The sequence below is a fragment of the Notamacropus eugenii genome, chromosome 2 (assembly GCF_028372415.1).
Source record: "Notamacropus eugenii isolate mMacEug1 chromosome 2, mMacEug1.pri_v2, whole genome shotgun sequence".
Taxonomy (NCBI): Eukaryota; Metazoa; Chordata; class Mammalia; order Diprotodontia; family Macropodidae; genus Notamacropus; species Notamacropus eugenii.
The window spans coordinates 60,859,024-60,882,968 of NC_092873.1; the positions used below are offsets into that span (position 1 = coordinate 60,859,024).

The 23,945-nt window shown below is 43.4% G+C and overlaps 1 protein-coding gene and 1 long non-coding RNA gene across 4 annotated transcripts in view; one reads left to right on the plus strand and one right to left on the minus strand.

The window, feature by feature from the left end:
* The first annotated feature begins 13 nt into the window (after window positions 1–13).
* LOC140525324 (uncharacterized) lies at window positions 14–23,601 on the plus strand. The gene is made up of 2 exons (XR_011973999.1): window positions 14–485; window positions 21,027–23,601. It is a non-coding gene; the product is annotated as an uncharacterized lncRNA (long non-coding RNA).
* The window catches only part of UBE2F (ubiquitin conjugating enzyme E2 F (putative)), a 132,005-nt gene continuing 128,623 nt past the window's right edge, over window positions 20,564–23,945 (minus strand). For all 3 annotated transcript variants that reach the window (XM_072640591.1, XM_072640590.1, XM_072640592.1), the window contains exon 10: window positions 20,564–21,119. In XM_072640591.1, the coding sequence (XP_072496692.1) occupies window positions 21,069–21,119 (51 nt within the window). In that variant the 3' untranslated portion in view covers window positions 20,564–21,068. The remainder of the gene's footprint in view (window positions 21,120–23,945) is intronic.

Below are 23,945 nucleotides of genomic sequence, written 5' to 3' on the forward strand. Positions count from 1 at the left end.
GCCCCCCTCCCCACTTAGTGATGTCATTCTGACCCCTTCCCCATTCACAGTGATGTCATTCTGACCCCTTCCCCATTCACAGTGATGTCATCCTGCCCCCCTCCCCACTTAGTGATGTCATTCTGACCCCCTCCCTATTTAGTATTCTGACCCCCTCCCCATTTAGTGGTCTTTATGACCCCTCCCCGTTTAGTGATGTCATTCTGACCCCTCCCCATTCACAGTGACGTCATTCTGACCCCCTCCCCACTTAGTGATGTCAGTATGACTACTGTTGATCTCAGTCTTCCTGTTCCCATTTCCACCACTGCAGGAACATGACCTCGGCTCCTTGAGGCATCCTGCCACTGATCTGTGGGAGAACCAGCTCGTGACATGAGGAGCTTGTGTCTCACCCTCAGGATGTTTCAGCAGTGGTGAATTCTCTGGTGTTGAAGGAAGGTTTGCTTCATGCCACAGTCATCACATGAAGGGGTTTCTCTTGGGTATGATTTCTCTGATAGCTAATAAGGTTTCATTTGGATGGTTTCCCACATTCACTACATTCAAAGAGTTTCACTCCAGTATGAGTTCTCTGATGTGGCACTGATGCATTGTTGGTGGAGTTGTAAAGAGCAACTGATGGAGTCTGAATACGGAACAAAGTATACTATTTTTCTCTTTCTTTTTCTCCCTCCCTTCTTTCCTTTCTCCCTTCCCTCCCTCTTCTCCCTCCCTCCTTCCCTTCCTTCCTTCCTTCCTTCCTTCCGTCCGTCCTTCCTTCCTTCCTTCCTTTCTTCCTTTCTCTCTCTCTTTCTTCCTTCCTTTCATTTAATTCCACAAAATGACTAATATGGAAATATTTTTTATATGATTGGATATGTATAACCTATATCAGGTTACTTATCATGTCAGGGAAGTGAGAAGGGAGGAAGGCAGGGATAAAATTTGAAATTCAAATTTTAAAAAAAATATAAAAATCATTTTTACATGTAATTTGGGAAAAATATATTATTTGAAATCCAAAAAACTATGAATGTAAATCTTTTAACATTTTAAAAAAGTAATGTTAGTGGGGCTGTGAATAAATTAGCATGATATCATAAAATTGTTAGTGCTATGAAATAGTTCCATATTTTGGGAAAGAAATATAGCAATCCATAGTGAGTTACAAAACTGTTTGTGCCTTGGGACTGAGGGCTGCCACTGCTACGCTATATCCTTAGATGTTGTTGAGAGGGATAAACCTATCTTTACCACAAGCCATTAACAAGATAATGCTTCCACACAAGCTTCAGTCAGTGGTCAGGCAACAGTCAGGAAGCATTTATTAAGCTCCTACAATACTCCAGACCATGTGTTAAGTCTTGGGGATACAAAGAAAGGCAAAAAAAATTCTTTTCATGCTCTGAAGGAGCTCATAGTCTGAGGAGGAAAACAGCATACAAATAACAATGTATGAACAAGTTATGAACAGGAGAAACTGGACAAAATCGGTGGAAGGAGATTAGCGTTGAGGGGAAGATTTAAGTACATAATGAAAGGAAGTGAAGACATTGATTGTAGATTTTCTTCTCATTGGCTTTATCCATACAAAGGAGGCCAGTAGCTAGAAGGGGATAGATGAATAAAGTGAGGGTTTTTGTGGGGTTGGAGGAAACATGGGTATGTTTTATAAGCACCAGGGAAATAATCTATAGACAGGGAGAGATTAAGAATAAATTGAAGGGGAAGGGATGATAGAGATGACAATCTGATGGAGAACAAGGGACAAGAGAGAATGGGATCACCTGCCTTGGTAAGGGAGAGGACGACTTCTTCCTGAGATGGGGTGAAGGCAGAGATGGTGGAAGAAGGTATCTGAGCAAGGTGAAATGAGCAACTGGAGACATGAACTTTTGGTGAATGGCCTCAATTTTTTCTGTAAAATATGAGGCAAGGTTCTCACTGAGAGGATGAGAGTGAAGATCTATGAGAGGTGAGGAGAGTCAGAAAGGTTTGGAAGAGTCACTGTGGAGAAAGGGATAATGAACCATTTAGGGAGATATAAAAAGATAGTGCAGAAAAATGATTTATTATATTGTTTGGTTAAAATTATCATATTGTTTAAATTCAACCTTATGTGTTTAAAAGTTGCTGTGCTCAGAATGTCACTTGGCCCCATCAACTCTCCAGAAATACTGGGGATGGTTACAAGGTTTTTGTAGGTCCTGGATCCACTGAAAGTATTCTTATTTTGGGTTACCACACTCAAAGAGAAAAGTTCCCCTGTGTTTTGGTCCCATTTCCCTCTTGGCAAAAATTACTTACCTGCATATGTGTGGTTCCTCTACAGGCACCCTTGTCTAAGTCCTATAGAATGTAAACCTTCCAAAGCCTAGATGAGAGGGATACACACTTCTTTTCTGCCTTGCTCTCACATATCAAATGACCTAATATGTTTCTTTCTAAAACTATTTCAGATTTTGGGGTCTGTTCTCATGAATAATAGTCTTGCTGAACTGAGAAGCCAGTTGAGATCATCTAACAAAGACCTGTAGCAGGCCCCATCATGGCTTTGTGATTTTCCCCAGCTTTGTTCAGAAGCAGGGGATAGGAATGAAGGGAGCAGGTGGTGGGGGTAATCCAAAACCAAGCCTTGGCAGGGCAAATTCTTTCACAGTATCCCAAAGGGGGCAAAGGATTTAAGAGAACTGTGTAGTGTTGAACTTGTTCACCAAGGGATGCAGAAGGGGAAGAGAGGGCCGGTGTAGGAATGATGGTCAGGGGGTTGGAGATCACAGTGAAGATAATGAACAGGACTTGAGGTTACAAGGCAGAGGGAGAAATGGAATGACAACAGATCACGCAGCTAAACTCATGCAGAGTTCAGGACCATTTGTAGGTGACGGTAAGATCAAAGGGAAGGCGCCTTCTGTGTACAGATAAGGTGGAGGAGTAGGTCATGGGAAACGAGGAAGTCAAAGAACTGCGGATCCTAATGTTTGGGGGAACATCAATAAGTATGTTGAAGCCCCTAGTATAAGGGCAGGAGTTGAGGAGGAAAGAAAGATGGTGAGCCAGACACAACTCACTGAGGAAGGAAGCAGGGAGTATTCTGGAGGTGGGTAGCTGACAGTCACTAGAATTTTAATGGGGTGGTAGATGTGGATTGAGAAAACTGCAAAAGTGAGAGGTTACCCAGTAATGGTGGTGGAGGGACAATTTAGAGGGGGCAATGGGGCAAGGAGTATTTTAATTCCTCCACCTCAGAGCCAGAGAAATGAGTGAAAGTGCAACCAGTGCTGGAAAGCATGACTGGGAGTCAGGAGTGGATCTGGTGTCAGGGACAGCCAGAAGATGGAAGGAGTGGGAAAGGAAAAAACTTTAGATGAAAGCCAGTTCGTTAATTATGGAGCAGGCATTTCATTAAGCACAAAAGAAAGGGTGTATAGTGTTAGAGTGGGACATTGTGTGTGGGGGGAAGTTGAGGGGAATGATGATAAGAGAATGGGCAGCAGGGGGATGGAGAATGGGCTTTGAACTATGGAGAGAGGGTTTCTGAATCACTGGGATAAGGAGGCTATACTGAGGAGTTCGTTAACCATTATGTGATGACTTCAATTATTAATATCCCTCATGTTTGGCCTCAACGTGGAACCCACTCAGGGCATTAGGCAGCTCAGGCAGGGGGACAAGTGTGAGGAGCTGACAGAATGGCATCCCTCCCCCTCCCCTGCAGGTAGGAAGGGGCTAGGTGAGGAGAGCAGCGTGCTGCAATGCAATGACCTGGGTGTGTCTCGTCCTGTCTGGCAGGCAGGCAGGAATAATATTCATTTGAGTAATATTTACCCAACTGGTCACTTACAGTAATGATGCTTTTTAGCTTAAAGATAATGATTTCCTTTAAAATAAAGGATACATATATATATATATATATAGTAACATAAAAGGGGATACTATCATAGATGCTAATATATTAAAGCAATAGACGGTGAAATACATCACAATACACATTTAACCCTGGATCACACTCTCCCACCAATGCACTCAGTAGCTATGGTGAAGCATGAACATACAAAGAAAACCAGCAAGGAAACTGAGCGGGGGCATTCATGTGCTCACGGTACGTCACAGTTCTAGAGTGCAGGGTTCAGAGTTATTGGTCCCACACAAAACTCCTGATCCTTACCACTCTTCAGCTGGGGACATTCTCTGTTCTTGTCTATTCTAGCGGAGAATTTATAATTCTTTCAATTAACCATCACCTTTGGTGTGAAAAGCAGTTTCTCTTTAAGCTAGAGATGCACAAAGTGTATCAACTGGCTCTCTCTACAGCATGGAGACTACTGGACCCTCCAGCTACGTGCTGACTAGATGCTGAATTGTCCCATCAGAATCAAGCTCATGGCCACTTAGTACATCCCCTGGTTGCCAGGTGACCAGGATCCCAAAGCAGACGCTTTTGCTTGCCAAGCACACCTCTATCCACTTCTAGGGGGCGCTCAAGAGCAACAGCTCTCCTTATAGCTCTTGGCCCATGAAGTTAATTTTCTCTCCACTAATCAGGAATCCCTCAACTGAAGCCTTCAATTAAGAGAATTCCTTCTTAGGCTCTCAGGGCATATTTCTTAGGCCCCCTGCTATGTCTTTAATTTTCCTCCTCCAGTACCAAGGCAGCCTATTCTATAACCTAATTTCCTCTTTCAATGGCTTAATTAACAGCCTTCTGTCTCTTGCCCGAATCTCAGTGACTCCTCTTTCACTAATAGTTACAACTCCCCAAATTTCCCTTATCAAATGAATAGTCCTTTTCTCATCAACAAGGTCACCAAGAAAGAGAGTGTAAAAGACAAAAAAAGAGAACCCGGAACCAGTCTGTTAGAAATACCCACAGGCAGGAGGCGTGACAAAAATAGAGATAAAAGTCATCGTGGTTTAAAAAAAAAAGGAAGGGGGAGAAAATCTATGATTTATAGAAGTGATTGTAGAAAACTGAAAACAATTCTTTTATAAAAAGAAAAAAAAGACTTCAGTAAACTTATTTTCAAAAAATCATTCCCTATGACAAAACTGGATTTGTATCGGGGAGGCCAGGACGGTTGCCCACTGCTGTCCAGTCTATGATGGCAACCAGAATTCAATCTGACCCAAACCATTGTGTCTGGAGCTGCTAACAATCTTGGAGTGGTTGGCCCTCCTGGGTCCTCACCCTTTATGACTTCTGGGCAGTCTCTGACACTGCTCATCCTGAATTGTTGGTTTTTGTGACATTCTTCTGTCTGACTCTTCTCCTGCCTATCCCTTTGCTGGACTTTCATCCAATCATGCTGGCTAACCTTGGGAGTCCTTGCAGCCCTATGCTGGTCCCTCTTTTTCCTCTCTGCTGTTTCTCTTGGTGATCTCATAAGAGCTCATGGTTTAGATTTCCTTCTCTGTGCAGATGAACTTCAGACCTGCTAGTCCAGCCCAAAGAGGTGACTCCTCCCTGGCCTCTAGGCTCACTAAAGACATCTACAGTTGGATGGCCTGTACATGCCCTAAACTCATCATGTCCAAAGCTGATTCCTTTTTCTCCTGCAAACCCCTCCCTGTTCTGAACATCTTTATTACTATTGAGGGTGGGACCATCTCCAGTCCTCCTGATGTGGCCACTGGACCCAGATGGCTTGGGAGTAGAAAGGGAGGCTGGTGACTTTGCACAGCCCTGCCTCACTTCCACCCAATCCATTTGCATATTTTGGTATCACCTCCCTGATGTCACAGTCCTCTTCCAGAACAAACAACTGTTGGGGTCCCACCATCCAACTAGGCCTCCAGGCTTGCAACCTGGGTGTCATTCTTGACTCTTCTTCCCTTTCCCCACAGTTAATCATCAAGTCCTGCCATTTCCTCTCTCCTCTGTCCCTGCTTTGGTGCAGGCCCCTCCCTCCACACCTCACACCTGGACCACTGCAATCACCTCTTGGTGGGCCTCCCTTCCTCCTCTCTCTCCCCACTCCAAGCCAGCCTCCACTCAGCTGCCAAACTGATTTTCCTTCAAGGCAGGTTTAACACATCCCTTCCTCTCCCCCATTCAGTAAAATCCAGTGGTTCCCTATCATCTCCAGGACCAAATATCAAACCCTGTTTGGCTCTTCAAATTCTCCATAAGCCAACCCCTCCCCACCTTTCCAATCTCCTTACACCACCCACCCCCTTGGTGCTTCTGCCATTCATCGAGCCCTGCTTTCTTGCTGCTTCTCCACCTCCCAACCCTCTCCTCCATGCCTACAGTGCTCTGTCTCCTCATTTCTCTCTCCTGCCTTCCCTTAAGTCTCTGCTAAAGTCTGACCTTCTGCAAGAAGCCTTTCTTAGTCTTCATCCCAGTGAAACTGCTCCCAGTCTACCCTGGGTTGTATACTTAACTGTTGGCATTTTGTCTTCCCCCTTCATGAGACTGGGATCCTTGAGGCCAAGGTTTGTTTCTCATCTTCCTTTCAACCTATAACACTTAATAGAGCATCACGACCAGAGTAAACTCATGGAAGTGGAAACAGCAGCAGCAGCCGCAACAACAACAAAAGGTACATAATTATAATTACCCTGTTTTATAACAGTGAATGAGAACGTGAGAAAAAGTGGTGAAAGATCACTGGTGCTGAGCACGGCATATATTATCAGACTGCTTCCATCGAGCTGCTCTTTCCCCTTCTTTATTTGTTACAAGGGCTGGCTCTCATTTGGGAAAGGAGAAGGGACATATTTGGAAATGAAACTGATGTAAAAGCAAACTATCTTAATAAAATCACATTTTTAAAAATCAGCAGGATATGGTACATTGAACTTATATTGAAATAGTTACTAATAGTTACTGTAGAAGAGGGAATGCCATAGACGTGGTTTATTACCTAGGCTTTTGCGAAACATATGACAAAGTCTTATGCCATTTATTTATTTTTGCTTCTAAATTGAATTTTATTTTATTTACCAAATTTCCTCTCTCCCCATCCACTACCCATCGAGAAAACAATAAAAATAAAACCCATTACAAATCTATTTAGTCAAACAAATTTCTGCTTTTCCCATGTTCCCAAAAAGAAAGAGAAGAAAGTACATTTCGGTCTGCTCTCTTATCTACCACTTCTCTCTCTGGCTGGAGGCATACAGCATTTTTCATCTGAAATTGTGGTGGGTCAATAGTATTGATTGGGGTTACTAAGTCTTTCAAAGTGGATTAATTACCATGTTACTCTAACGATGTAAACTCTTCTCAAGGGTGCTCGCTGCACTCTGAGTCAGTTCACATAAGCATTCCCAGGTCTTCTGAAACCATCTCTTTCCAGATGGCTGCGCTAGTTCACAGCTCCACCAAGAGGATTGTTATTGCACCTGTTTTCCCACATGCCCTCCAGAATTTATCATTTTCCCTTTTTGTCATGCTAGCCGATCTGACAGGGGTGAGCTGTTACCCCAAAATTGTTTTAATTTGCTTTTCTACCAGTGATTTAGATCAGTAGTGCCAAACTCAAATAAAAATAGGGACTATTAAACCGTATATAAGGATCCTCATAGGCCACATATTGACTTAGAAAACCTCACATTAACATTCTCTGTTTTATTTAAAAATTAATTTTGTTAAATATTTCCCAGTTATATTTTATTCTGCTTCTCCTATGCCCAAAAGGCTATAAAAACTGTACAGACCCTTTGACCCAGCAATACCACTGCTAGATCTATATTCCAAAGACATCCAAAAAAAGGGAAAAGGACCTATTTGTACAAAAATATTTATAGCAGCTCTTTATGTGGTGGCCAAGAACTGGAAATCAAAGGTTGCCCATCAATTGGGGAATGGCTAAACAAGCCGTGGTATTTGATTGTAATGGAATACTTGTATTATAAGAAATGACAAAGTAGTATGATTAAAAAAAAACCTGGAAAGACTTATATGAACTGATGCATAGTGAAGTGAACAGAACCAGGAGAACACTGCAAACAGTACAGAGATGTTGTTCGACGAATTGTGAATGACTTGGCTGTTCTCAGCAATGAAATGATCCAAGACAATCCCAAAGAATTAATGATTCTTTCTTTCCTTCCTTCCTTCCTTCTTTCCTTCCTTCCTTCCTTCCTTCCTTCCTTCCTTCCTTCCTTCCTTCCTCTTTTATTTCAGTCTTGTACAAAATGACTAATATGAAAATATTTTACATAATTGCTCATGTGTAACCTATATCTGATTGCTTACTGTCTCAGGAAGGGGGAGGGATAGAATTTGGAGCAGTTTAAATTCAATTTGGAACTCAAGGCTTTGAACAAAAATGTTAAGAAATTGAAAAAATAATCTGGTTCGTGCTGCATCCAGGAGTGCTGTGGGGGATCCCATGTTTGATACCTCTGATTTAGAACATTTTTTCATATGGCTATGGATCATTTGGATTTCTTCCTTTGAAAACTGCCTATTCATTTGTCAGCTGGGAAACGACTCTTTTCCTTGTAAATCATGCCGGTCCTTTGGAGAAGATACAGATGTGGGCTTGACCAGTATATATTTAGGTGGATCTAAATCCTGAATAGTTTATCCCAAATAGCCATTATTAATGATTTCATATCATATCAGAAGCCTTGTGTCAGGGTCCTGCACTTTTATTCAAAAATAATTTTGTACTTATTTATTTTTTGTTATTCCTAATTGGAGAACAACATCCCATGCTGCTTTAACATGGATTACATGCTTATCAGAATTTCAAAATATCAAATAGGAATCTTATTGTAATCTCTCAAATGGAAATTGAACTTGTTCTAAAAGAATTATTTTTAAAATTAGTAAAGATGAATTCATTGACATATTTAAAATTTTATTTATTTTTAACATTCTTTACTTTTAAAATTTTGAGTTCCAAACTTTCTCCTTCCTTTCCACCACCTCCCCCATCCATATATGTGGAATCATAGGAAAGATTTCCATATTAGCCATGTTTTTGAAAAAAGTAAGAAAAATAGAGAAAATTATACTTCAATTTAGAGTTCATTAGTTTTCTCTCTGGAGGTGGATAGCATTTTTTCATTACGAAGTATTGATCAGAGTAGCTAAGTCTTTCACATTTGGTCATCATTATAACTTTGCTGTTACTATGCACAATGATCTCCTGGTTCTCATTTTCACTTTGCATCAGTTCGTATAGGTCTCCCCATATTTTTCTGAAACTCTGCCTTGTCATTTCCCACAGCACAATAATATTCCATCCCAATCATATGTCACCACTTGTTCAGTCATTACCACAAAAAGAGCTGCTGAAAATATTTTTGTACACATAAGTCCCGTGCCCTTTGATATCTTTGGGATACAGACCTGCTAGTATTATTTCTGGGTTAAAGGATATGTGCGCAGTTGTAGAACTTCTTGGGTAAATTCCAACTTGTTTGTCAGAATGGCTGGACTAGTTTACTACTCTATCCTCATCCCCTCCAACGTTTGTCATTTCTGATAGGTGCAAGGTGGTACCTCAGAGTTGTTTTAATTTGTTTTTCTCTAAACAATAGTGATTTAAAGTATTTTTTCACGACTGTAGATAGCTTTGATTTTTTCTTCTGAAAGATTTTCTTTGACCGTTTATCCATTAGGGAATGGCCCTCATTTTTATAAATTTGACTCAGTTCTACACTCAGTACCTATTTGAGTAGATCAGAGAAACCTGATATAAATTTTTTTGATACTGTTTCATTATCTATGGTATCTTTTAGCAAAGATCTTTTACCATTTTCCCTATTTCTTTTAATTAGGTCTATTTTTGCTTTAGTTTTAAGCTCTACCAAATATTCTTTGAGGAGTTTGGTACAGCCCTGAGCAAGTGAATTAACTTAGGTATTACTGATATTTTTATTAAATGGGCTCAACTGACCCATGAGCAATTAATATTTCTCCAATTATTTATATCTGTCTGTATCCCTCCCCAAGACCCACCCCCTTCTCTGAGTGGTGAGTTCTCCCTGAGACTGAGGTCTCTATTTTGTGGAGGGGCCCGGACCAGTCAGCTTTTACTTCCCTGTGCTGGGAACCTTTACCTCCCCTCAATCCCTTTTCAGTCTCTTTTTGGGTGTTGTCTTAGCCCATGAGAATGTAAGTTCCTTCTAGGTAGGGACTGTCTTTCTTTTTGCTCAGCAGTGTTTGGAACACAGCAAATGCTTAATCAATGTGTTTCATTCCTTTTGTTTGTGCCGTGTTCCACAATTAGATTCAGAGTCCTCGGCTGTCTCCTATATCTCAAACACTCTTCCTTCTCTAACTCTCGGCTTCTTTCCAGGTTAGTCCCACCTTATGCAAGAACCCTTTCTCAGGCCTCCATAAACTTAGCACCTTCCCTCTGAGATTACCCCCCAATTCATCCTGTATATATCTGGTTTTATGGAGTTGTTTGCATGTTGTTTTCCCACATTAGACTGTAAGCTCCTTGAGGGCAGGGACTCTGTGTGTGTGTATTTCTTTGTATCCCCAGAGCACAGCACAGTTTCTGGAACACAGTAGGTCCGTAATAAATAAATGGTAGTTGACTGACTGAATCTTGGAGGATGCACTTCCACTCATGTTGTGGCTTCTATTGTTATTTTGAACCAGATTTCTTTTTCTAGCTTTTCTTGATGGGTTTTGTTGGTTATTTATAGGGATTTATAGAAATGCTTGTTACTTATCTTATATATCCGGCAACCTTGATTGAATTATTATTTTAATTAATTACTAAGCTGACTACCCAGGGTTCTTTAAGTACACCATTATATCCTCAACAAAGAGCGAGAATTTTGTTTTCTCTTTACCGTTGCTTATTCCCTCAATTTCTTTTTCTTCTTCTTTTCAGTTTGGCTAGCATTTGTAGCACCATGTTAAACAGTCGTGGTGATAATGGACGTTCTTGATCTACTTCTGATCTTTGTGGAACAGCCTGCTACTTTTCTCCATTATATAAACTGTACTCTTGGAGTTAGATACTTAATATTAAGGAAAGGTCCATTTAATATTAAGGAAAGGTCCACTTACTACTGTGATTTTTAGAGTTAAACATAGAAATGAGTGTTGAATTTTGTTAAAGCCTTTCCTGCATCTATTGATATAATTGCGGTTTTTATTAATTATATTAACATGGCATGTTATATTTATAGTCTTCCTTATGTCTGGCATAAATGTAGACGTCTTAATGTAAAATCTTTCTAGTAAGTTGTAGCAACCTTGCTAACATCTTATTTATTATCTTTGCACCAATATTCATTAGGAATATTGGCTTGTATTTTGCTTTCTCTGCCTTGTTTCTCCTTGATTTAGGTATCAAGACCCTATTTGCATCTTAGCAATTTAGAAGGATTCTTTTTCTTCCTATTATAGTTGATACAGTATTGGAATTGATTTTTCCTTGAATATCTGATTGAATTCACTCAAGAATACATCTGCTCTCAAAGTCTTTTCTTTGGGAGTTCATTTATGGCTCAATTTCTATTTCTGATACTGTATTACTTAGTCCATTTCTTCTTTTGTTAATCTGGGTATTTTATATTTTCCTAGGTAGTCATCTCTTATACGTTATCAGCTTTTTAGCATATAGCTGGGTAAAATAGTTTCTGATAATTTCCTTTTATGCTTCAATTGTTTCAAGTTCTCCTTTTTTCATTTTCTTTCTTTTTTAATAGGAGTGTAGGAAACAAAGGAAAGGGTTCTGTTTCCACAGGGCAGAAACTTCCAGCTTTGAGTGGCAATAGTTAATCAGAGTTGTGACCTAGCATGGTCAGGTAAAAAAGGTCAGAAACTTGCAAGAGAGAGCAGGGGTTAAGCATCAACAAAGGTTCTTAGCCCCTAAAGTTACTGACTAAAACCTGCAGATGGCCCTGACCAATCAGAAAATGGTTAGGGGCTTTTAGAAAAACCCAAGAAGATAGAACTGGTCCAGCTTAAACCAGCTTGGGTCACTGGCAGGGCAACCTAAAAATCCAACTGCGCTTGCTTAATGACACACAGTGGGTGTGTCAAAAGACTGTTACCAGAAAGAGATCCTCTGATGGGAGGATCTGTCCTGCACTAACATTATAAAATTCCCCTTCCTTCTATATCTCTCTCTCCCCCCTTTTTTGAAGAGGGGTGGAGTCCACTTTGACCAAAGTGTTCAATTCCCCTGAACTCCAATAAATTTTTCTTGATTCTTTTCAGTGTCAAGCATGTTTCTAATAGGAGAAAAGGGAGAAAAGGTGGATCTTTGCTAATTGAAAAAAATAAAAAAATTAAAGTTTTTAAAAAGGCATAGATAGGCTAAATTCTTGAGTGCTCATGGATCTCTTCTAAGAGGCTCTCCAGTGTGCTTGATGGAACCAGAGCAATGATTTGGAAAACCTCCCTTTTAAAGACTACTCCATACAAATAATCAGAGGATCATTCAACTAAATTGTATCCAGTCATCCATTGTGCTATGGTTTATGATGGAAAAGCATTGGACTTGGCAGAACAAAATGCCATGTTCCCTGTTTTTACAGCAAGCTGTTTCCCATCACTAAGTCAGGATCTTTCAGGATTCCTTGGAAGATGATGTCTCCGAAGAAAAAACCTTCCTTGGTCACAGTCATGATCATAGTTCCACTTTCCTTACTGTTTTCTTGTCTTGTGATGAGGTCAGGGAACCATAATGTTGAGGTTTGGGGTGCTTGGGACCCCAAAATTCCAACACTGCTGGTCTTGCCCAAATGAATTCAACCCAAGCCTTCTTGCAATCAAAGAAAAACAAAGTTTATTAAAGATTCACCATATTGGGCTGACTCTTAAGAAGCCTAACCATTTGTGACACTTGTATTTACAAGTGGGCCAGATTGAATCTGAGCTAGATTGAGTCTGAGGGCCTTCATGGAGGCAAAATGGAACTTGTATATAGAAAGGCTGTAGGAGGGAACTGGAGGTGGTCTAATAGTTTGGGGTGATGGGAGGGAGGGGTTGAGGGAGGGTTTTGAGAAGTCCAAGGAGAATTTTAATGGAACTGAGGTGACTGATCAAGGGTGGGAAACTGGAGGCAACTGGGAGATAACAGACAAAGGAGGGCTGGCTAAGCAGGTGGGGCAATCCAGAGGTAACAGACAATGAGGGCAACGCTAGGTTAAGGGTAACAGATTTGGGAATGAAAAGCCAACTTAAGTGGGAAGATTCAAGGAGAGTTCAAGGAGGTTCCCAGATCTGTACCCCATCAATAGTACTTCACTCTAATCCTATGTGCCTAGCCAGAATGATGGATTACAGCCCAGAAACCCTGATGAAAGGTCTCAGAACAGATGAATTCCTTTTCCTGGTTATCCTCCAGGACTGCCTTCACCTTCTAGTAGCCTGGGGCCCTGAGGCTTGAAAGCAAGATCATTTTAACTGGGTCCTCCACTGTGTGTTTCAGGTCCTGTTCCCAGTGGGGTCCTGTACCTCCACATCTTCAGGTTGGGCTCCTGAGCTGTTTGTGTCATAGAAAGGATGAAGGCATCACGAGGGACTGAGTACACAGAGTAGCTCAGAGCTTTCTGGCTCTCATAGGCCCTGGACGTTAAGAAATGATCATTTCTCTCTTATGTTAATAACCAATTAACATGCAGGGTGTGTGGGGAGAATCCAGGTTTTCTATTTCCTCAAAGTCCAATCTCTCAAGGAAACTTCTGAGTTGTTAAAAAATGTACCCCACTTAGACTATCTTGTCTAGGTGAAATTCTTACTCTCCACATCTAGAAAACCTTACAAACAGAATCTAATCTTGGTAAATTCCAGCTGTGGGTGGGGAGTAGATCCGCTTTAGACTGTCTAAGGCTGGGAGTGGTCTGGGTAGATTTGTAAGAGAGACCAAATCAAAGTCACGATCCCACCCTTATTGGAATAGGTCCACCTCTCATTATAATATTCATTCTCTCATTGTTAACCAATCAAAGTTGATTTCTACCTGTCAAGAACACCCACTTTTTCAAGTGTTGAGAGGTCTCCATTATGGGTCTCTAGTTTACAAGAAAAAGCCAAATGCCCATTTTATTATCTGCTAATCATAATTAATAAAATTATTAATTACCCAGAAAGGATGTCTCTTGAACTTTTCATTTGTCACAATATGTAGGCTGTTGTGTTGCAATGTTTCATTCATTCAAGAGACACTGACTGCCCCATATAACAGTGCCGAGGTGAGCAGTCATGGGAAGGATGGCCATGTGCTGATGCATTCCAGTGATGGATCCACTGGGTTGTGGAGGTAGCACTGTTGTGGCTCCTTTTCCTCTCCAAAATGTCCACACTTTTGTACTTAAACATGCACACTCAAAGGCATCCCCACTCCAAGCCTACTGAGTGTTTCTGTTCCACCAGTTATCACCAGTTATCATAACTAATGGTTAATTGGTTTTGTGTGCATCTCTTTGGACTGAACTACTAACAATTATGGTGAGAATTAAGAGGAACCTTTGAAGTGAAAGACTGGATGCAGTTGCAGGGGCAGATTAGTACCTATCTGGGACATACCCTAAGAACCATGAATGGTAGAGACAGGGATCCTAAGCCAACAGTTAGAGGACTTAAAAATATACCTCTGCAAAGCAGAGGGATTCTTACTTGAGCAGTTAGGGGGAAAGAACAGATCACTCTGGAGGGGAAAGTGGGTCTCTCCCTAGAGAAATAGAAAATGAATTAAGAAAATGTGAGGACTGAAATGGAAAGAAGGGTGAGAGCAAGGTAAAGACACAAGGCCATTGGCCAGGGGGCTTTTTATAAAAGTGTCAAAACCATTAGAACATAAGCTTAAAAACACTCCCTCAAAGACACTGAGAATTTTCTACTTCAGAAATTAGAAGGGAAAATATTGGCCCAATTTCCCTGAAATGAGTGATTCCTACCCTATGGAAATAGAAAATGAGACGAAAAACAGTGAATTAATGACCTGGGAGACATTAGGCCATGTAGCTTTCCAATGTGGCAGCAAAAACATTAAATTAAATAAAACACCTTTTGGTCTGAAAAATTAGGGGACTGTGTTTTGTTTGTACATCATTTTCGGTAACGTAGAGTGAATGCTATCAGTGCTGTTGGTATTCTGTGGCCTGGTAAAGCCAGCTCACCTTTACCTGTGGTCTTATAAGTCAAAAGAAAAAGAAGGAAAAGAAGGAGAAATTTTCTGCTTAAAGTTTCAAAGCTCCTAATTCTGGCCAAGTTGGGAACTGGGAACAGAGAGAGGAAGAGAAAGGGAAGGAGGGAAATGCAAGGATGAGAGGGACAGAGGGAGATAAAGAGGAGGGAGGGTTGAGGAGAGAGAAGAGAGATTCTTTTCGCCTTTTGTAGAAATGTATGGCACTGCAAACTAATTAAAGACTAAATTGGTGACCGAAGTGTAATTTGTTTGCAGTGTACTTCTAAATTATGGTTGGATTATTTTTATATGTACTGAAATATCTGACTGGGACTCTGGGGGTGCAGCCCCTAGGATTGTTCAAAGTAGAACCTTTATGGAATTTGCAAATAAACAGCATGAAGATCCTCCAACTCTCTTTCCCTTCCCTGCAGAATGAAAGATTTATTGATTTAGCGCAGGGGAAGAAGGTGATTTCACAGACTAGAGAACCCTTACTCCTTAAACAGAACTGAAGCTAGTTTAAAAGGAGAGAAAACAAAACCCCCAAAACAGGCAAGCCAATTTTTTTTTCAGCCTGAAGTTCCAAAGTATTATCTGGTGCTTAAGAACGGCTTGGTGCAGCTGCTAACTTTTCTCTCCAGCATGGAAAAAAAATAGATGTGTTTAAATTAAAAGGACAAACTGTTCAGAAAATGACAAAATTTCATTTTAGGAGAGAGTTTATCTGACTGCTGTGGTGTGTGAATAGCTAGAATTGTTCCCTAGGTAAATTAGAAGCAAAGTCATTTAAAAAAGGAATTTCTGCATTTGCCAAATTACAAGTAATGTATCTGGCATAATGAGAAACTGTCTGTAAGCCGTGACATTCTATCTCTGACCAGAGCAAAGTAAAACTTTGCAAAGAATATTGAGATACCTGAGAAAAGTGAGCTCACTGGCAAAGGAGAGATTCAGTGGATGATGTAAGGAACTAGTTCTGAAAAATGGTATGGGACATGATTTGGAACAGAGAAGTGCAGAACTGAGAAAGTAGCAATATTGGAAAGAAGGCAGGATATTGAATTCAAACGTAAAGTGCAAGATCTGCTCTAGGTTGATCAGTCAGAAATGAGAGAATTAAAAGAAATTATAATTTATGTTGACACTTGTAGACTCAAAATTCAATTAAGAGAAAAATATGTAAACAATGCTGTTAAAAGTAGAAAAGAATTTAAGTGCAAGTCTAAAAGACTTAGAAGTAGAGATTTTTCACCTAAAAGGGACAATACAAAGACCTCCTTTTTTTCAGACCAGGACATAGAGAAGTATTACTAAAACCCTCACCTCTACACCTCATCCCCCTAATCAGTAACCTGCAGCTTCCTAGCACCCCCAGGCTCAAACAGAAAATGTTCTTTCGCTGTTGAAGCCCTCCATCACCTGCCCCTTCTCCCTTCCCCATCTTCTTAGGCTTGGCTCCTCTGCACGTCCTCTGAGGTCCAGGGACCCACCTCCCAGCTGTTCCTCAAACCAGACACCCAGGCTCCCCACCTGTCACACTGGACACTGCTCTTCTGCTTCAGCTTTCTCCCTGTCCCTGTCCATAATCCATTCAGCTGCCAAAATGAGTGGAGTCATGGCTTCTCCACTAGCTCACAGAACCCAGGACCAAAACCAAAGGATGGGCCATGTTTCGCTCTTCTGGACCCCATCCTACCCGCCTTCTCACACTTGGCTTCCCACCCTCAGTCCAGCTTCACCCAGCTAAGAAGCCTCTGAGACCAGATCAGAAGTCAGGTCTTCGCTGACCCCAGGCCTGGCACTCCATCCACCGTACATACAACATACACACACATGTATGTAGCCAGCTGCCCCTAAACACATATGAGGCATTTCTAGAATGATCTCCAATGTATCCCTTTTATGGCTTGTTTGCACACAGCTGTTTTCATGTTGTTTCTCCATTAGACTGTGAGATCTTTGAGATCAAAGACTGTTTTTCAGCTTTTGTTGTATCCCAGTGCCAGGTAAACAGGAGGTACTTAATAAATGTTGATGTGTGAACTTGTAACCTGGTGGAGGAGGGAGGAGGCAGTGGCAGCTGGAGAGACTAGGAAAGGACTGATGTGGAGGATGGTAATAATGCTGAACCCTGAAGGGAATCCAAGATTTCTGGGGGTGGAGGAGAGAATGCACACACAGGGTTGGGGGTCAGTTGAGGCTTGCAGACATTAGGGATAGATCACAGGGGTCTGTCTTGGTCCCAGGACAGCTTAGAACATGGGTGCCATATGGAGAGAAGTCTCCCTCCCTCTGCCTCCCAGGGTCATTGTCTTCCTTTAAAATGTGCCTCAAGCCTCCTGGGCCCCTCTGGTCAGTTGGGTGAAGCCCAGGGACCCCTTTTGTAGGGTTACCACAGAAACCAATTATACAAAGACACAGTGATTGAGATACTCAACACAAGTTCACAGGTCCCAAGTCTGTTTCTTGAGGGAAGGGACAGTGTGTTGGAATATGCCTTCCTGTCTCACGGTGAGGAGTAGGGTGGCCAGAATGTTTCTGGCCAACTGATTCTGCAGCATGGCTCACCCTGGCAAGGAGGGACCCAGCCCTAATCTATCGCATATGAGAAGCTTCATCCACCCCCCCTTTTAATCATTTCCCATTCATTCTGCCCAAAACTCGTCTGTACATGTTTGCTTATCACCTCCCCCTTTGACTCCTTTTCCTTGAGGGCAGTGATTGACTTGCGTTTTTCTCTCTCCAGTACTTTGCCCAGTGCCTGGCACGCAATAGATGCTCGGTGTTTACTGACTGACGGAAGGAATGTGGTTTGTTTAAGGGAAGGCAGGAGGGTAGATATTGCTATTTTCTGACAAGACATCTGAGAATTATTTCCACCCACACTGTCATCTGGCGACTCTTGAAAACTCCCCATCCTCTATGGGTCTTGGTGCCTTTCCTTTGTTCTGGTTCATTCCCCTCCTTCCTATCCAATCACTCCTCAGTCCCTTCTGCCACATCAGGTTCCCCAACTACAGGTCTTCTCCAAGGTTCTGCCCAAGACTTTCTCTTCTCCCTCCACCTTCTCTCTCTCGCCTCAGTAGTTCCCAAGTCACAAAATCCACCTCCCGCACCTCCCTAAAATTCACTGTGGAATCACCAATGCCCAGTGGACTTTCCACACTGACTGTTCTAGAGCCACTGACAATTCAACCTGTCTACAACTGAACACTTTATCCACTTGCCCCCTAAACCCTTCCCTCTTTCTGTCTTAAGTGCCAACATCTGTCCAGTCTCCTGGCTTGTCATCTTGGCGTTACCCTGGCTGCTTCGCCCTCCCCTGTTCCATATGGCCAGAGAGCCATATGCTCTCACAAGGTTTTTGGCATTGATCCCCTTCTCTCTACCCCCTTGACCAGACCAATTCAGGCCCTGGCTACATCCATTGGCACACTGCACAGGTCTGACCATGGGACCTCCTACTCAATGAATGCCAGTGGCTTATTACTGTCTCTAGGAGAAAATATACATTGGTTGAGTTTTTAAATCCCTGCACAACCTAGCCGAAATGGCTTGCTGGACTTTATTCTCTCTCTCAAACCCTGTGATGCAGCCAAACTGCATGACATCCCCCTTCCTTTCTATGTGCCTTTTTCCTGACTGCTCCCTGTGCCTGGAATGCCCTCCTGCTCCGTCTCTTCCATTAAAGTGCAGCTGAGACACCATTTTCTGCATGAAGCCTTTCTTGGTCCCCCAACTGCTGGTACCCGCTCTCCCAAACTATCTTGTATTTAACCACTTGGTATAATCTATGCTTATTAATGTTCTATGTATACTGCACGTGTTTTTGTATGTCTCCCTAATGAGCATGTAATGTCAAATGAGCAGGGACTGGCTGGGTGGACTTAGGCAGCCCCACTGATGGTGCAGACGTGCCTGCTGTGAGTCAGAGAGGAAGGAAGTCAGGAAGGGGGGGTGGCTAGAGAAGCTTCGGGAACAGCCACAGGGGCTCAGAGCAGCCCAGCTGAGTGGCCAAGTGCAGCGACCAATCCTGAGGAGCCATGGACCAGTATAACAGATGATGCCTGGGCAAGGAAATCATGAGGCCAGGCCCATTGAGAGGAAGTGAGCCTTATACTTCAAGGAGTTAGTCTGGCTTCTCTGAAATGTCCCTCAGGAACCTCTTAGTTAAATGAGAGGCTATGGACAGTTAATAACAGACACCAGACCCAACTGCTGCCCCTTTCATCTCTTTTCTGAGGTCATAGGCCACGTCTCTGGAGTGAACCAATGTTGCCATTAGAACTCTGGGTAATGGCCCCCCTGTCCCAGGAGTGTCTCCCACACAAGCCACGAGGACTCCAGAAGAACTGGTTGGAACCATGAGGACCGGAGCTGGACCACCATCTGCTGTTAGAGCTGCTAGAGAGCGCCAGACCTTGGGGAATGAGTCTGTACCTTTGGATTCCTGGATTTCACTGACACATCAAATGTTCTTTTTTGTAACCAAGTGCTTCAACAGTGATAGAGTGAAACGGGGGCTTTTCTACCCCTGAACAAGTCTTGACCTAAAAAGCTGGAGGTCAAAGTATAGCTTTTAGACTGAGCTAAACTAGAAAAACATCTTTTACATGTCAAATAGCGGGTAAGAGGGTGGATAACAGTATTGCTGCTGCCACACCTGCTGCCATGGGCTGAGGGCAGGGCAGCCTTCCCTCTCAGGATACGCTGCTCAGCAGATGAGGAGTTTCCCTGGTCCTGCCCTCCCTAAAGCCAAATGCTGAGAGAAACCTTCAGGAACTTCAGAAGAATGACTGATTAGCCTGCTGGATATCCTAAGTCTATCTGTGGAGGCAGACAGAAAATATGAGCCAGGAATGGAAGATTAAAAAGTGATAGCTGGCATGGGACATATACAAAGCTGGATGTGATTCCTCAGGGTGAAACTGAGTTGGACCCCACTCAAGGTGGAGCCAAGGGTCTAAGAGCGGACAACCACTTGGTGCCTGGCTTGTGTTCTCCCACTGACACAGATGAACCCAAATCACTGTGGCTCCAACCATTCAGCAATCAACAGCCTCCAGGAAGTGAGACCAAGCACACACCACAGTTCACCTATTTGCTTTCTCAGGGAGGTCTGGATGGCTCCCTGAAGCGGTGGCCCCTCTCTCCAGGCTTCCTCTTTCTTCAGCAAGTGCTCTGACTCACATAAAATCACCCTGTTCATGTCAATGTCAGCACCTAAACACTAGAACTCAAGCCTGCTGAGGGTCTCAAGCCCACAGCCCCTCTGGCCCTGGCCCCTCCTCTTGATGGGGGTCCAGAGTGTCCAGCGTGTCCAGCCATAACTCGACCTGTAGGGAAAGGATTCTTGATTCCTTAAAAGACAGATTTTTGGGGGTTCCCTCTTCATTGGGATCATAAGCTTTTCTTATTTACTCATGCTAAACTTTCATCCTTAACAGACCCCTTCGCCTCCACTGTGCACGATGAAAATGCAGATCAGAAAGGTCAAAAAAAGGAACCAAAGCAACAAATACATAAATGACAAATCTGTTCCAAAATATACTTACATTAAATAGCATCAACATTCCGTGAGGAGGTGTAGACCCACGATCCTCTGCCCTCTGCCACGCACCGTGCAGGCGCCCGCAGGCGGGCCCTGCCGGCTCTGGGCTGGGCAGAGAGCCGCCCCCGGCGTGGCCATTACAAAGTCTGGGCAAGTGCGAGCTCGCTACACATCTCTTGCAATTTCTCAAGAATCACCAACAGGCTACACAGCACGGGTTCAGAAAGGTAAACATTTTAAAGCAAACAACTGTTTAAACCAGATACACACAAGTTCTTGCTGTATTTATGGCGAGTTCTCCATGTCAAGTGGGCAGTTCTTCGGTACAACACGGTCACGGGACGCGTACAAGCCAGCGGGGCGATGGGGAGGTGGAGGGGGGGAGGAGGATGCTGAATATTGATTTTTTCTTTCTTTCTTTAAAATGATAGATACAACTTGGAGGTGCGAAACCACGGCCCTGCCACCCTTCATCATCTGGCGTAGCGCTTAATGTAGTCTTCAACTTTATTCCGGAAGTCCTCCTGTGGAGGAAGAGGGGGATGAGAGGAAAGAAGAGAGGGATTAATGATGCAGCAGGCTCTGAAGAAGAACTCTAGCCAAACAAGACTCCTACTCCAAGCTCTTGGGTGGTGGAGTTAGGGAGACATCTGGAGTGTGAAAACTATCAAAGAATGCCATCATTCATCTGTGCCACTGAACCAATCTGTACAAGAGCATCCTGCAGTAGGAGCTGTGAGCAGGGCAACACCCCTTCTGTCACCCTAAGTAAACAGCTGGGCCACTGATGACTACAGCTGCTATCATCAGGACAAGGATGGAGTCACTTGCCATCTCTGCACCTCCATTCCTCTGGCTATTACATGGACACGATTTTATTTATGTCCCTGTTCTGTAAAGAGTCTAAAGGGGTTTGGGATTCCTGTGAAAGAGAACTTGTCATGCTGGATTGATGCTTCGGTGGGAGTGAGGTCAGGACAGGAGGCAGGGGGCGTGGGGCTGTGGCCTGGTAGCCTTCAGGGAACAAGTGACAAAGCCGGAAAGAGCCAAAGTTACATGACCACACTCCCAGGCAAAGGGACATAGTCTTGGGTGGTGCTGAGCATTCCCCCTCTGAAGACCTAGGTGATGGGGTGAACTTGGAGGGGCTGATTTGTGGCTGCAGACTTTCAGGATGGAGGACAAAGGTGCTGAGAAGTTGCACCCAGGCCAGCGATCACTGGTCAGCAGAAGTCAGGGATGGGGGTGGCTGCCAGTGGCTGCCGGGGCCAAGCCTCAGCACTTTGTCATTCTGAGTTCTCTGGGCTGCCTAGAATGTCGTATCACAACGAACGACAACCTCAAAGGATCAGACCAATGGGAGTCACTGCCTGGTACCTCTCTGAACTGCTACATTTGTACATTTCCTTGCTGCCTGACCTCTCACTCCTTCAGCTGTGACCCCAATGCCAGTGATGCCCGACAGCTCTGGGCATGTACAAGGCCAGGAGCTCATGTCCTATGGAGACATGTACATCTGACATGGCCCTTGTCTCAAGGCCATCTTCTACCACCACTCTTGGTTGTATCAATATCTCCTTTTGCCCATGACCTCCCTGCCCCAGCACCAAGCACAGGTCAAGGAACAAGAGGCCTGGGCAGTGACCCAGGGAGTTGGAAGAACGGAGGTCCAATCCTGGTTCCTGAGTGACCACAGGCATGTCACTGACCTCCACTGAGCCTGAGGCTCCTCTATGTAAAATGGGGATAATAATCCCTTGCAGGGTGGTTATGAGGAAACCATTTGGTACATCTTTAAGTGCTCTACAAATGGGATCCACTGTAACAGGCACCCTGTGTGTTTGCTGGCTGGCTGGTGATGCTGTGACTCCCCTGTGTGCTCTGATGCTGCTGTCTCTGATCTACTTTTCCAAGGAATGATCTACCAGGAATTTCTCTACCAAGAATGATCACTGTGTCCTAAGTACAACTGGTTTTTGCATGGTCATACTAAGGATTCCTTCAAACACTCTAACTAGGGCAGTGAGAAGGGTGCAGACTCTCCATTATTTACTGACAAAGTATTGACAAATCCATTTCCAAGTACCAATGTTACCCCATAGGGATATTCCATTCGGTGTTCAGTGAGCTGACCCATGCTGGCCATGCCTGTTCCCTGACAGATCCCCAGCACAATGTGGGAGCGAGGGGACAAGGCCTGCCCTTGGAGTCTGGCTCCCTGACCTCAGTGGAGGCTCAGCCACATCTGGAAAACTAAAATGACAGTGACACTGGATGAAGGTAAAGGTCCTAGAAGCCCTTGGTGCCTGTACACCACAGATCTCATTTCTGCCCAACCTTGAGGTCATCTCTGCTCTGTGTTCTCCTTTGTCCCTCTGGAGCACACAACTGGTTCTGATAACACTACCTGCCCATTCCTCAGGTTCCATCCTGTCTTCTCACTCTGCTCTCACCAGACTTTGGGAAGAGCCTCCTGAATGGTCTCCTTCCTTTCAATCTCTTTAGATTCCACATGGCTACCAGAATGATCTTTCTAAGACACAGATAGGATCATGTCACCTCCTTTCTCAAAAGCATTCAGGGGCTCCAACAGTCTCTAAGAGAAAAGAGAAGCCCCTTCATGATTCAAGGTTCGTTCTGTCCACTCTTAGACCCCTCTGCCAGCACACTCCCACCTTCCCAACTCTGTGCTTCCCTTCTTCCCTCCCCACCCCCATGCCTCATGCTGGCCTTTCTTCAATGAGGCTCAGCCCACAGAACTAGGATTCCTTGAGGAGAACGTAGGCCTGACTTCTTGTGGTTTCCCGGAGTCTTTTTCTAGTTTCTCACTGGTTCTAAACTTGAACCTGAACCATACTTTTCTATGTACATGTCACTGTTTGCATATTTATATTCCAGCAGCTAGCAGAGTTTTGCAGATGGTGGATGCCCCCAAAAGTTGAAAATAGGTGAAAATTTCTAGACTGAACACACCTTCATGCAATGAAATAAATCACTTAAAAGATCTAAGTTTTCTTCCTCCTTCCTCTGTTTTGGGCACTGGCCAACACTAGGCATGGGGGGCAGGGTGAGAAGACTGAGTTAAAATGAAGTGATTTACAGTTTGTTATCTCCTATCTAATGACAGGATTAGTTATGGCCTATGGTATCATGCCTCTTGTTCCTTGCCATAGATTCAAGTTCTAGATAGTGCTGGGTGAGGAAAGTTCTCTGTGCACCTTGGAGGGCTAGAAGAGTTGTTTTGTGCTTTTTTCATAGGCTCGGGGACTGGATCTGGGATTTCACTAGTCCAAACCAAGCTCTCAGCGGAGTAAACTCCTTCTCTGAAATCTGCAGTCTTACAGAGCTGC